The following is a 14717-nucleotide window of genomic DNA, read 5'->3' as shown; positions in this document are numbered from 1 at the left end:
CCCACACTCCTATTTCCATTGCATTCCCTGCAGTTCACAGATAGGGAACAGCCATTTGCACAATTGCCACCTAAAGGCATAAATCTGCACCACCCCCAGGGCTGCCACGTGGGCGGCTGCCAAAAGTTTGACCATGCTGCTGATAATCACTTTAAGACTTTTCAAGCACATTTGATTCACATTTTAAATTATCGAGGCTATTAAACAAAACTGTCACAAATTATTTGACAGTTACTTTAATTAGGCAAGGTCTGATTTAATATTTCCAGCACAGTTAAAAATCTTACTTTACTGGGGGCCATGGAAGTTTCTCAGCACGTTAGGTCTGCTAACTAAAATTGAGTTCAAGCAAATCTATTAACACATTCTAACACATTCCACAGTTCATTACAAATAATAATTACTTTTGAAAACTTCCTCCTTCACTATGAAGAACAGATCTCAGTTTAAATAAAAATAGTAACAGTGCAGAAAGCTAAATTTTTGCTGAAAGACTCCTGAACTTTGTCTTTATTTATTTTATTTTTTGGTGACTGCTAGAAGTCGCCACTGTATATTATATCAACAAATTTCATGAACTGCTCAACTTCTTTCAGACAAACTGGCAATATTCCCTCAATATGTAGACTACTAAAACATATATAATTTCCATATATAATTTATTTTACAGACTGAAATTACTTACAGAGCTAGAAAAAAAAATGCAAATCTGCCTATCAGAGACAACTTGGGAAGATTTTTTTAAAAAATATTAACTAATCTACTATTGTATTCTGCAGCAACGTAACCCATATATTACTGTGAACTTCCTAAAACTTGACTAATAATTTAGAATGAACATTTTCCTTCTAATCTTTGCATGTTTGCAGATATTAGCTAAATATTGTACTTCCTTTATGCAAATCCAAAGAGATGCCACATGCCCTGCTGCTATCAAACTCATAGGAGCTGAAGTAGTGGACTACTGATTGAGTAGGTTTGTCAGCTGTTCTATTTGCAAGATCTCTGATATTCTACAAAAAAATCCAAAGGATTAAAAAAAAATCTGAAAACTTATTGAAAATATTTATTTCAACTCAGTTGAAAGGAAAAATAGTTAATTCAGAACCTTTTTCAGTTATGAAAGAAAAGGAAGGGAAACCACACAGTGTGGGCCACTGAGATTTCCAGATACTCACTGCTACTAGGAGTTGAGTCAACAGAAATTAAACCTATTACTGAGGCTAGTGTATCTTCTCTAGCACTACGTGTGGAGTGGCGGACTAAATACACAGCATTGCAAGAAGACAGGCCTTGGGCACAATTGATAAGCTTTTTTTTTTTTAATGATTAAGTCATATCTTGGGTGCTGAGATCATGTAAAAATACTAGAAAAAATGCATTATGTGGCTTTACAGCACACACACATTCATGTGGCTATCAGGCCCTCAGGCAGAGGGGAACACAAAGAGAAGGGAGGTTCTTCACACACGTGGAGGAACACCATCTTATAGCCTATTTGATTGCAAGAATTTGTCCTTTACAACACAAGAACTGCGAAGTTAAGTAGAAGGTTTAATGAACCTGCATACATGTTTGTCCTTCTTAAAGATACAAAAATTGTTACCAAAATGAACTGCATGCAATGATGCTGCATAAAGGGTTAAAGCAAAAGCCTCACTTTTTTACCATGATACCTAGAAGCTGACAGGCTCATGTGATTTCTACTGTTGAAAAATTTGCTGCTTGCAGCAGCACCACTTACCAATAATAACAGAAAAACAAAGGCTCAGTGTGCTTGCTATGTAATAGTCACATATCTGGCAGACTAAATGCTCCTGATATGTGGCTGGCTTTGACAGGATGTGAGTGGATTTGCTTTCACAGGTAAATACCAGTAAACAAAAACTAATTTGCTAAACATTGCGCTATAGAGACAGTGGAGCCCCAGGTCGCTACTAAAAAATGACTTTGCTCAGCAAGAAGAGTACTGATATTGCTTGCAGTGCCAAGACTGGCTTCCTTTCTGCCTCCTCCTTCCTTGTGCATTTACCATTGCATATCTTGCCAAGGCTCAACACTTTTTTTTTTTTTTTTTACTATTGATTCCTAACACAGTGATGGGTAACAGTATTGGAAAACACAGCCATTATCTGCCGCTAGCTTCGTAACTTACTATATTCCATAGTAAACAAGCTGAGAGTAAACAAGGTCAACAAGAACAAAAGCTGAGGAAATTTTCATGGCTTTCATATGAATGAACTGGAGTCTCTCTCTACCTTTTCAATTACAGTACAAAGGTAAATAACACACCAAAGTAATAATCAAAGAGTAAATTCAGCCTTTTATTTCCTACGCATTATGAACCATATTACTACATATGAAACATATTCCTACATATTATGAAAGTAATGTTGCTATTCATAGATGCTTCTTGAAGGTAAACGGACTTTTTAGACTCTATCTTGTCTCCTGAAGGAAAGAAATGGTGATGAGGGTGCAGGTTAGCTTTTTAATATACAGAACACATTAACAATGCACAATAGACAAAAATACCAGTATAAACGAAAATCACTGAGATCTTGAGCATATGCCAAAATTTCAACTGGCCAAACTTAAGAGTTGGCAGACATTACAAATTAATCTTTTTTTTTTTTTTTATCTCATGTAACTGCTTCTGAGATGGAGATACTATATGTTACCAAATCACAAAGGCTTTTCAAGTTTTACTTGAAGAGTAAGTGGAACATTATTATGGTTTTAAATTCTGAAATCAGCAGAGACTATAAAACAGAGTAAATTAGTTGGCTGAGTAACAGAGCCAGGACCTGATCCCATCGTGATGAAACAGTTTCCCATGATTTCCAAACCACTGGTTCAGCCAGCTGAGTTATTAAAAAAGAAAAAAGAAATAGATTGATCTAACCCCAACATTTTAAAATAATTGTGATCTTTGCTCAAGTAAAAATAGAAAAGAGAACAAATGCTTTTGTTTAAATGCTCTCGATAAGGATTCAAGACATCTTTTTTCTTTTTCAAAACTAAAAGATAAAATAGTTTAATTTTAAATATAAAAGAGAATGAACTGTATTGTCTGAAATGTTAACATAAGGTAATACTGAACTTGTTTAAAAGCTTCCCTTACTATCCTAAACTCAAATTACCTTTTTTTAAAATTCACGTTACATCCAAACCTTGCCAACTTCAACTTTTGCACATCGTGCTTATGACTATAGCAAAAAAAAATGTTTTTTCTTTGAAGATGACATGTCTTCATAAGCATCAGACTGATGAACTGGAAAAGCTGGTCAACAAAAAGGGCAAGGAGGTCTAAGGATATGAGCGTACAGATGATACAGCTTCACATACAATATTATTCATCTCCAAGCAGTTTTCAGAGAAATAACTTATTAAAGTCTCTGGGAATACTGTCTGACCTACAGTATGTGGCTTTGCCATATAATGACTTAGTACTACAACAAAGGAAAGCTTCTTCCCACTTTCAACATTGGCAATTTGATTCAAGTACAATTTGAAATACTTCAGGTTTTGATATTTTTACCCAACCGCTCTTGCATTTTCTCTGGATGATACCAATCAGCTATGAAATTTCAGCTACAAAATTAATCTTTGTAATATAATGTATGTAATAACCACCTTTTAAAACTGAATCCCTTATGACATTTTAATATATTGCAAGAGTTTTTCATGATCTGATACCAAACTCAAGTATTTGCCTTATCAAGTCTAAATAGATTTTTTTTTTTTTAAGTAACACCATTTCCTTTTCTCTAATGAGATGCAAAAACTTTGAAGGGATTCTTGTAACCAGATTAACATTTCTGTAATTGCAAGAATTTCTAGGCATGCCACCAGGCAGTCCTGGAAACAGTCCTTATAAAGTACATTCAAAATAATATATGAAGATATTTCTGCACAGACATAGAAAAGTAGAAGCCATACAACTCAGAGATAATTTTGCACTCAAACGGATTAAAATTATTTTAAAATATTTTAGAAAAATAATATAAATAAATAGTCATTCAGGGAAAAAAGAAAAGAAAAAAGACAGAGAAATTACCCTAACACAAATTAAAACAAAACAGAACAAAACTGTTTTTTACTTGATATTTTATCTCTTAACAGACACAAGGTGTGTTAGGGAGAAATGCAGGATTAGATTTCACATGCCAGTGAAAGCCTGCACAGACATACACAGTCACACGTGCATGTGCTCGTACATGCATACACATGTATGCATACATGCAAGTTTTCTGCTGAAGGACCATCAGCTAAAGCAACTGTGACCTAATCTTCTCAATGAAGCAAAAAAAAAACATTAATTCTGATTTGGATTTCAGCATAGTTATGCCACCCACAAAAAATGGTAACATAGGGAATCACTTTCATCAGTTAATGAAATTGCCTCGTATTTATGGCAACCTACTGCATATATTTACAGTTATTTTAAATAAACAGTTTCTGAAAAAGAATCTGAAAGGATATAATCTAGCATAGAGCGGTTCCTGTAGATTTAAAATTCTTTTGTTGTTATGATGTGCACATGTATTATCTAGTGTTTCAAGATAAGAAGTTCACTGCCCAAGAGACTATAAAGCTCCAAGTATAAACATGAGGCTTCTTTGCATTTTAAGATTCGATACCTTGGCTTGCTCAACTAAATTCTTCTGTCACATCCAGCATCCATTACATTTTAACTACACTTTTTATTGCAGATGGTTGGTGATAAAATAGAGTGCAGTGCATAATCTACTATCTGCATTTCTCAAAACATTTTAAAAGCGTAGTCTTATCATCATTGATTCATCCTTTCTTACATGAAGACAAACAGAAATGCTGAGAAAGGCCTCTGCAGCATTTAACCTAGAAATATATATATATTCATAGCCACCTTAAAAAATTTCCACTGAAACTGCTGAAACTGTTTGTTTGTTTGTTTGTTTGTACAATACATGTTTTCTTTAAAGTGCTGGTGAGGTTTGGGCAGTGTGTGTGGGGGGGTATTTTTTCTTCCATGAGTCATCCAGCATGAATCTCTCCTCCAAGAAAGTGTTCCAGAAATAAAAAGTGATACTCAAAATAGTAGTATGTATGTAGATGAATTACTACACTCTACAACACAGGAAAAAAAAAAAAAGGCAAAAAAGAACCACACAACCGAAAGTGAGAACGGCCAACATGCAACAGAAGCGTGATGGCATTTTCAAGGAAATTTTGTTTTTTTCTCTTAAGATTTCTATTATTTTATCCCATAAAATATTAAACTCCACCCCAAGATATTAGGGCACCATTATAAAGTGAATGGAACCACGGAGCACATAAGTTATTAAATCAGTAATAGGTTCACTGGGAGTTGGGAGGGGGATGGGGAAGGAGCAAAAGCTTCTGGGATCTCATTGCATTGCACAAATTGCAATTTATCTTTTTTTCTTTCTGTGTGTGCTAAATGTACATTTTACTTCCCCCCCTCCAGTTATATTTCTTCAGTAAGGGGGAAGATTTTGGTGTGTTTGATCTGGGGGTGGAGGGAGGCCAGCTGCTGTCTCCCTTCCCTTGTGGGCTCGCTGAGTTCCTTGGAGCAGCGCTCGCTGTCTCCGCACCTCAGTGTCCCTGCAGGGCTTCCTTGAGTCCCGGCTGACCGGCCGCAGAGCGCGCTCCCAACCCGCGACCGCGCATGGTGGGTTCTCTCTGAAAACTCACGGCCTTCGTCTCCTGATAACCAAGGGCAGGTTTCACCTGAACCCAACCACCACGCACACCTCTTCCAACCCAAGCAGCAGTGGCAGCAGTGTCACTGGCTCCTCTGTTAGCAAAAATGTAGAGCCGGCGGTAGCGAGGGCCGATGCCCGTGCAGCTGCTGGACCAGGTCGGTGCTGCACGGCTACAAGCTCCAGCCTCCGCAGAGCACCCACAGTAACTGGGCTTCGAGCAAGGGCCTGGCGCAGGCTTTCCGTCCGCACGCTGAAGCACCAGCTCTGCGCCACTGACAGCCACTCGCCGCTTCTCTTCCCTAATCTGCTGGGCAGCCTCACAAATGGCTTTTATCAGACACAAAATTGCTAACGTGATGATAAATGCAAGCAAAACGCGCGCACGTGTGCTTGTGTGTGTGCGTGTACACGCGCACAACTCAGTGCAAAACACCTACCGATTAAAATGCTTAACAAACATCTATCATTTTCGTAGGGTTCTGCCTTGCCCTATCTATAAACGCATTGCATCATTTTGTCAGACTTTTCTTATTATTCTTCCCCGCTTCTGTTCAACTCAAAATGATGAATGTACAACCAATAAAGTAACAAATGTATCCAGGGTGACCAAACAAACTCCACAGCATGCTAAGTGAAAAATAGGAATTTCTGAAATCATGCTATCAAAATTCTGCCAATGTAAAAGACAGGCTTATGCAACTGGCGAGTCACCATTAGTTTAATCATTTGAAGGCTCATCTTATAGCATAGTAGAATTTACATTATCTCAACTCATAATCTTCTTCAAGGCTACAGGTTTAAAGAGACCAAGGAACACTATAAGAATATTTCTGACTTTAGTAACTTTTGTCTCTGGTGGTAAAGAAACCAATTCACTCACTATACATTTTAAAAATATATTTACATATATTTATATCAGTATTTACAGAGAGCTTTTTATGTAGTATTTATTTGCACATTAGCGCTGTATGTGTTTTACCACTATACTACCTATAGCAAACAACAATTACACAAAAAGGCCAAGAAAAACAGAAAACATGCATGCAAACCTACATAAATTTACTTTTTTTTTTCTCTTCCCTTCCTATTCTTTAGGAGGATTTGAAAAACAATGGCACGCATAAAGAAAGAAATACCCCAGATTTTTTTATTCATATTGAAAGACAACTACATTTTTTTTTGAGAAAAACAAAATATACTGATATTATCTAAATGACAGATATACTAATTGATGGATATACTAATACAAAGTGGGTGTGTGATATACCGTGTCTAGCTTTTCTTTGGATTTGTGCGCCACCAATTTGCTTTGTGCAGTCCTGTTACAATGGGGACAGGTGAGATTATAGACATTCTGGCTTCTCACATATTGAGCAGGAAAATACTGAGAGCAGCCACAGCTAAACATTATCCCCACAGGATCATGCTTTGTGACGCAAAAGACAGAAAAGAGGACATTCATTTGAAACTTAAAATTCAAGGAAGTTTCAGACTCAACAAAGAACACTGAGAACCTGTCTAATGGGGACTTCTAGCTCTGCTCTCTAACATGGTATTTCCTACAAAGCAGAGAGAAAGCACAGTCCACTTAAAGAGTTCCAATTAAAAACTTGCGTTGCACAAGAAAACAGATAAGCATACGAAACATTCAGGGGTTTGTATTTTTCAGGACAAATAACACTGAATAGTTTGCTCACCATTACGTGTTTCTGCAAGTTATATGAAAATATATAACATGTCAAAATTAATTACTGTTCAGTTCACCTAGTCCTAATGTCTTTACAACTTCAGGAAACCATAACTTCTAATCCTAGTCACGCAGGCAATTGTTGCAAAACTGACTGCAAAAAAAAAAAAAAAAATCCTATCTAGCACTTGCGCTGATATTAAAGGAAACAAAAACCAGAAATATTAATTAACCGAATGTCACTATTAATACTGATTAAAAAAAAAAAAAAACTTAAATCACCTAAATCACGCAAAGCTAAACACTAAAATGTTTGGCCATTCCTTAGAAGTCATCAGCTCTCATTACTTGGAAAATGTAGTAAATCCAAAACATTGAAAACTAGTCTTTGAAAGGGTCTCTAAGCAACTCTGAGAACTCAGCCAATTTATGTATGTTTTATAAGGACAGTTTAGAGCAAAGTCAATTTGCTTTCAAAATCGATGAGTTTCACTGTTAGAGACTATTGCCTTCCGCAACATTTTTATTTTTAAAGAAAACAAGACCTAACACATTACAGAGCACATCAATTATCTGACAGGACTCTGTCAGAATATTAAAGAAATACTTCTCTTAAACCTTAAAGTGAACTCCCGATTCAATATTTAATGAAATTGAGAAAGCTGCTGAATGTCCCAGAAATCCTCCAACTCTCTGCTCTCTGCTCTAAATATTATGCAGCTATAAATTAACACAGGAGCTAGATGAGATTTCAAGTTGCCAGGAATAGCATTTCAATCATCATTCTACAAAATTTCCGTGGGTGTTGTGTTTGTTTTTCATTTTTTTTAATTATTATTATTATTATTTGCTATTCAGCAGCATTAACTTTCAGCATTATATTGCAATCATACATCCCAGCCCAGTACTGCAGCAGTACACTGCTTAAACATAGCTTCGCTCCAGCATGTTTTTAGGGTATGCAGCCAAATCAGCTGTGAGCCTAAAGAAGATTTACATCGAGCAACAAAACTAAACTCTGCACAAATATTTAACAGCTCTGAGACCTCTAAAGGCTTAAAATATAATGCATTTTGTGGTATGCCAGGAGCCAACCCCACACCAGTGATGTGCATAATGCAGAGCACTCGGCAAACACACGACTGCAAATAAAGCGTTGTTTCTCCCTGTATCTTAGAATTCTTCAGAATAAAAGCTGAATGAAATACTAAGACTTACTGTGGCTCCTAACCATACACAGGGCAGTAGTAGCTCTTACATTTCATTAAGTTTCTCTAAAACTTCCCATGTCTCACAACAATTTTTCAACAGCTCGCCGTAGATGAAACGCAAGTTCATTCCAAACAAACCTAAGACGAGTTCATCACATTTATCTCCCTTTTTTCAAGCTGCTAAAACTAAGCAGCAAGCCATTCAAACAGAAAATTTCCCAGACAAAGCATTCCTTTCAAACTGCACAAGCAATGTGATTTTCTAGTTGTCAGTTTTAGATGTATATCAGCATGAAAGGTTCTTGAATCTGAAATTTATAATAATCACTTCTCTTGATAATGTGAGCAGAAGTAGAATTACATCACAATTAGCACTTACCAAAATACATTATGTTTCTCATTAATCATGCAGTCAGAATCCCACCGCTGTGTATTCAGCGTTAGCTCCCGCACAGGGCTGACATGGAAAACGGAGCTCTTTCATTCTACATTATGTGGAAATTTCCCAGCGTACGACCCCGTGAGCGAGCAGCGTGCCTCCTCAGGATGAGCGCTTTGCAGGCAGTCTTATCCTCGATACAATCCCTGTCTGATTTAGCATTTACTCAGGCTGCATGCTGCACTGCCCATTCTTACTGTAATCTGACTCCTCCTTCTGATGTCCTTGCTGCGCGTGTGACATCAGTACTAAGAGTACTACAAACAGATCTTTTCTTTACCCGGCTCGCAATGAGGTGCTCTAATATCCTGCTTAACCTAACCCTGGCTTGGAGAGGAAAAAAAAGAAAAAAGAAAAAAAAAAGAAAGCTTCTCTAAAACTGTACACTTTTTTTTTTTTTTTGTCAGCAAACGCTTTCAGTGACATAACGTGCTCGGTTACATAATAGGTAGACAAGACAAGGCGTATATTAATGACATATTTTTCTCATTAGGAGCAGCTCCAGGAGGCGCCCTGAGTACCCTGATTACCTGACTTCAGTGGGTGATAAAGGTGCTTTGCACTTTGCAAAAATCATGTCCCCTAAGATTTTTTGATCAATAGTTCCACTCCAATAAATGATTTAATCCAAATGTTGGGTGAAAGCCAGCCTGTTCCAGTTTTAAAAAAGCAACTGATAAATACATACTTCAATTCTAATTGAGCTCAACTGATTTTTAAAGGTATGATTTCTTCCCATGAATTACAAAGCATGAGGAACAGGAGCTAGATGACAGGGAAGATTTGTAATGGAGTTTACAACCTTTCACCCTCTGGGTCTCCGGTTCCTCTCCAGCCTAGGTTGATAGTGATAAGTCATTAGCAGCTGATGGCTACTTTATTGTTCTGTGACAAATGGGTTGGTCCTAAGTTCTTAATGAATAGGTCCCTACACAGTCCCTGCTGCTATATGAACTACTATCTCTGCTGGAAGCTTTGGAGCAAGAAAGACCAGTCACCAACACCAAAATACTCTCCGCTACCTAAACATGATGCCTCAGTCTAGATCTGATGCACGCCAGCATGGCAGTGCAGGAAGACTATGTAGCCATTATGTATGTATGGGTTGTACTGTTCTATGAATCAGTAGAGGACATTGATTTCCTGCTGCCAGCCTGGCATATATCACTGATAATACACTTAACTAAATATAGTAAAATAAAATTAAAAAAATGGACAGTATGTTGAAGTGTTTATTTCATTACAATACAATCTAATTGGATAAATGCTTTGATTCCACAGGAAAGAGGATGACAGGTTTAATTGATTTAAAGCTCCACTTCTTATTTATAAAAGCACCCCACAGTAATACCAGCACAGTAACTTCAATTTCATGAAGTCCAATCACTTAAGGCAAAATTACCCCACCAACAGAGCAGCCAACAAATGCTCCAATTGCAGCAGAATAGTTAAGAGTCCTGGTGTGCATCACCAGCATACCACACATCTGCCAGTAAGAGCATGCCACATCATTGCTTTCACTAGGTTTTGTGCTACCTGAATGAAAGTTGCAGCAATTAAATACTGCAGGGAGGAGGAAGAACAGGAAAGAGAAAGTGGGGCACGAATTTAAGTCATGTCCTTTAATGGTAATTTTGCAGGCATCTGTTTCTGATGTCTACTCTCCCTCAGCGCCCTTTTTTATTCCAACTGTTCCTGAGAAGAAAGATGCCTAAAAGGAGAGAGATGTGCTCCCCAGATAATCTCCAGAATAAACTTTGCTTCACAACTACAAAGCACACAGTGCCTGAGGTAGAAAGTTCAAGACTTCTTGTATGGTTCAAACTGACAAATGGCAACTTATATTGAATCAATCCTAAATAACAATGAAGAAATACACTGAAGAAATGCTACCTAGAAACCCCTAAAAAACACTACATAGGAATCTATTTTTACTAGAGAGGTTGGGGTCACAGGTAACAGTAGGTGTTGAGGATACCTTCCCTTCCTCTATTTCATCATTATAAAGCTCATTTACTCCTACTGTACAGGAAAGGTCATTTCACTATAAGATAAAATACCACACTCAAAGTCTGGTTTAGAATATCTCAGCTGAGGCACTCTAATGTAAAGCAGTAGGCATAAGCTACTAGAAGGGGCCTTCTGTAGCACAAGTGCTTCTTCCCCTCCCTTCACTAAGGATAAAAGCTCAGAGAATCAATTCACTACAAAATCCTTCAGCTCCCTCCATAGCTCTGAAGTGCTTTTGCAGAGCACTGCACCATGTCCTTTAGGACTTCTGCACCCAGAGAGGCAGGAATGGCATTTTCCTGTTATTCTGTGCTATGTGCTGTTATTGCAGAAAGGCTAGGGCTCACTCTGCTTACAGAATGTCAGCCACCTCCTAGCCTCAATGTTCCTCCTGATTAATGCACAATCATTTGGCCAGCTGAAGATCTGGGTAGAGAAAACTCATGTCTGTGTGGACATACCATTAGTGGTCAGGCAGCAAACACGCTGCCTTCGAACGTCCTTTCATGTGCTCCTCACTCTGATACAGCATCTGCATCAGTTTAATGAGGCCTAACAGTAGGGCAGATCCTCAGGAACATAGAGCAATTTGCAGCTTGTTCTGAGATACTTATGGCACTTAGAATGCTACCTCCATTTTGGTTTTGGCTGCCTTTGGATGTGCAACAAGGCCGCCCCTCCCATCATGTCTCACTGTATCTTACTCACATTACCCTAATATGCATATAATCAAAATAGATAAAGAGAAATTAAAACAAGAAGATTTGTTTACGGACTTTCTTTCATTTGAATTATGGAACAAATGCAAATGAGGAGGGAAAGTTACTGCTGGTCTTTCCTGGAAAGCTTTCATAGCCCAAATTCATGTGCTACAGGCCAAAGTTTGCTTTTCCTTCCACACATAAAACACCAATAAAGTGCAAGAAGCTTTAGAGTTCCAAGCAAAGGACACAGAATAACTTCCGTTTCCAGAGTGGGGTATTGTCACAGTCAGTGCAAAGAAGTATCAACTTAGTAGTAATTGCAATCCAGAAGGACTGGCATTTTCACTCCAGCATTGAGGACTCTGCTCAATACAGCCATGGAGAACCACAGTGAGGAACAACATACACTGCTGCACATCTAGAGATATGAGGAGACACAGTCTGAGCATGCAAAATCATGCAGACTGAATGAGTAGATCAGCCCATGATGTCGGCTGGTAGTGCAAACTCACAATTATCAACAAGCCAGCACAGGCTAACTGGCATCTAGCTTTGCTACAAGCACAGAACAACTGCAAATTATGTTTCCATGAACAGGTCAGCTATAAAAACAACAACAACAACAACCAACCAACCAACCAACCAACCAACCAACCAACCAACCAACCAACCAAAAGAAAGAAAGAAAGAAAGAAAGAAAGAAAGAAAGAAAGAAAGAAAGAAAGAAAGAAAGAAAGAAAGAAAGAAAGAAAGAAAGAAAGAAAGAAAGAAGAAAAAAGGAGAAAAAATCCTGTAATGGAAGAGAAAATACATCCTCCTAAAATAGCTCCCCTACCCTTGTTTCTTGTAAGGTTCTTCCCCCTCCCCCGAAAGCATATCCTCTTCTCCAATAGTCTTTTTCCTCATAGCATTTCTGTCTTTGATTTCCCCTTCTGCCTTTCCTCACCTTGACACCCTCACTTTTGTAAAGGGTGTCCAGAAACACAGACTGCCCTTCAAACGTTCTTTTATTTCACTTATTTTTATACTGTGAATTTTATTTATTCCTCGGCACAACTCTCAAAAGCCTAATGTACACCTTATATTTCTCCTAAAATGGTAAACCTATAGGTCATCGTACATACACAGCTTGGTCTAGAGCCAGAAAGCATTTTCTGTGAATTATCCCACTACCTACACATTTACTGTTTTCTGTCTTTCTACTAATTTACACATTGCCCCCATTATAAGTATTAAAACCAATTTCTGGTTTCTATTGCAAAAAAAAGCAATAAATATTTAATACTAATGCACCCAGTTAATTCCCTAGGATTCCTGGAAAACTCTTCCAATCTTGAATTTTCCCAGGGGGCAACGAATACTAAATTTATATCCAGATTCTTATCAGTTGGCTTTCATGAATTTCAATTAGAGAGGCTGACCACAAGCATTTTCTTGCAAATGCAAAAGCATATCCAGAGATGTTTTCATAGCAGAAATACAATACTAGGCAATACAAGACCCCAGTGACACAATATTATCAGTTTGTGCATTTTGTATGGTAAGTTAAAATATCTCATATAGCTAAGAGGCTTCCAGATTTTCCAAATATATTTAATCTAGTGCACAGTGACATCTATTAAGAATAGAAAGACGTCCTGCATTTTTTTTTCTCTTAAAATATAATGGAAGAAGCAAACTAAATCACATTGGATCTCTTTATTTACAATAAACAAACAAACAAACAAAAGTGCTAAAAAGGTCTTGAATGTAAATTAGGTCTAGAAGGCTAGAGCTTCTATAAAATTTTGCGATAGCAGATATTTAATTTGTATTAATACTACAGTAATGACAGTGCAGAAATAATAATAACAACCACCACCAAGACAGTTTTGTAAGGCTTCAAAAGTAACTGGAAATGTTCCCAAGAGCATAATTTTGTGCCTCAAGTCAAATATACTATGTGCATTGGCTAGAAGCTTGGTTTGTTTTTATTTTGAAGTCAGTTGGAGTTCTTTAAGACATACTATAAAATAACACAAATTTTGTGAGTCATTACTAATCTCTTGAGGTTACAGTAAAGGGCAAGAAAGGAAGGAAGGAGTTACATTTATACATTTTAACTAACCATAGAGGCTTATCTTTGGTTTTGGACTTTTTCCCCTGGATAGAACTACCAAATGCTTTTTTTACCCTTGACTCAAAAAAGTGTCACTTCTGGAAATCTGCAATATTTGTCACCATGAATACCATTTAACTGCAACAGTACCCAAAGGAACTCTGTACTGCCACACGTGAATACGACTGGAGGAACTTAATTAATCTTCCTGTCACTTCCATGATGCTTTTCATTAGTTTAGCTGCTATCTGATCAACTGCTCCATTCTCTATGCGAAATGGCTAACCGGAACCTCTTCTAAAAGCATTTTCCAGAGGTAAACAAAGACTCACCTTTGATTCCAAGAGCCCTGACAAATCTTACCCATGTGGACTCAATCAGTTCAATAACAACACTTTCAGCAGTGTTATTTTTAAGTAGCTTGGATTTTCTACATTTGAGGCTTAAAAAATATAAATAGCATCAATTTGTGTTTTTGCAGGCTTAAAGCTAATACTTACAGTACTCCGCGGTTTGAACACAGATGACGTGGCAAATAAAAGGTCATATTTTTCTGATGTCCCTTTTCATGAATATGGATAGTCATTACAGTGCTTAAACAAACAAACAAAACTGCCAATGTGAAACCATGCCAGTATTTTATGAACTCTCTCTGCTTGCTATCTTATTAAATGACCATTCCTGTCATCTTTTGCTCTAAGTATTTGACAGGATTTAAGATGATGAATATGAACAAACACAACCAGTACAAAAGCTTCTTTAACTATGCGTATTGATGGCAATTTTGAAGAGAAACATTGTCTTAAAAGAAAGCAAACAAATGATTACAAGACAGAGGGGCTTGTCTGAGTCCATGT

The 14717-nt window shown here is 37.4% G+C and overlaps 1 protein-coding gene and 1 long non-coding RNA gene across 2 annotated transcripts in view; both read right to left on the bottom strand.

Annotated features, from left to right (window-relative positions):
• Positions 1 to 9409, bottom strand: part of ZNF385D (zinc finger protein 385D) — a 151592-nt gene extending 142183 nt beyond the window's left edge. The window contains exon 1 of the mRNA XM_088521198.1: positions 8989 to 9409. Within this exon, the coding sequence (XP_088377324.1) occupies positions 8989 to 9010 (22 nt within the window). The 5' untranslated portion in view covers positions 9011 to 9409. The remainder of the gene's footprint in view (positions 1 to 8988) is intronic.
• LOC148595346 (uncharacterized) overlaps positions 1 to 14385 on the bottom strand; it is a 157328-nt gene extending 142943 nt beyond the window's left edge. Inside the window, exon 1 of the long non-coding RNA XR_015913182.1 lies at positions 13942 to 14385. This is a non-coding gene — a long non-coding RNA (uncharacterized LOC148595346). The remainder of the gene's footprint in view (positions 1 to 13941) is intronic.
• Between the last annotated feature and the right edge of the window lie 332 nt (positions 14386 to 14717).

This window comes from Tinamus guttatus, unplaced genomic scaffold (genome assembly GCF_059628265.1).
Source record: "Tinamus guttatus ecotype Peru unplaced genomic scaffold, ASM5962826v1 Tinamus_guttatus_pri_ptg000115l, whole genome shotgun sequence".
Classification (NCBI taxonomy): domain Eukaryota; kingdom Metazoa; phylum Chordata; class Aves; order Tinamiformes; family Tinamidae; genus Tinamus; species Tinamus guttatus.
Note: the sequence above shows the minus strand (reverse complement) of the source record. Positions and strands in the feature narration are given on the sequence as shown.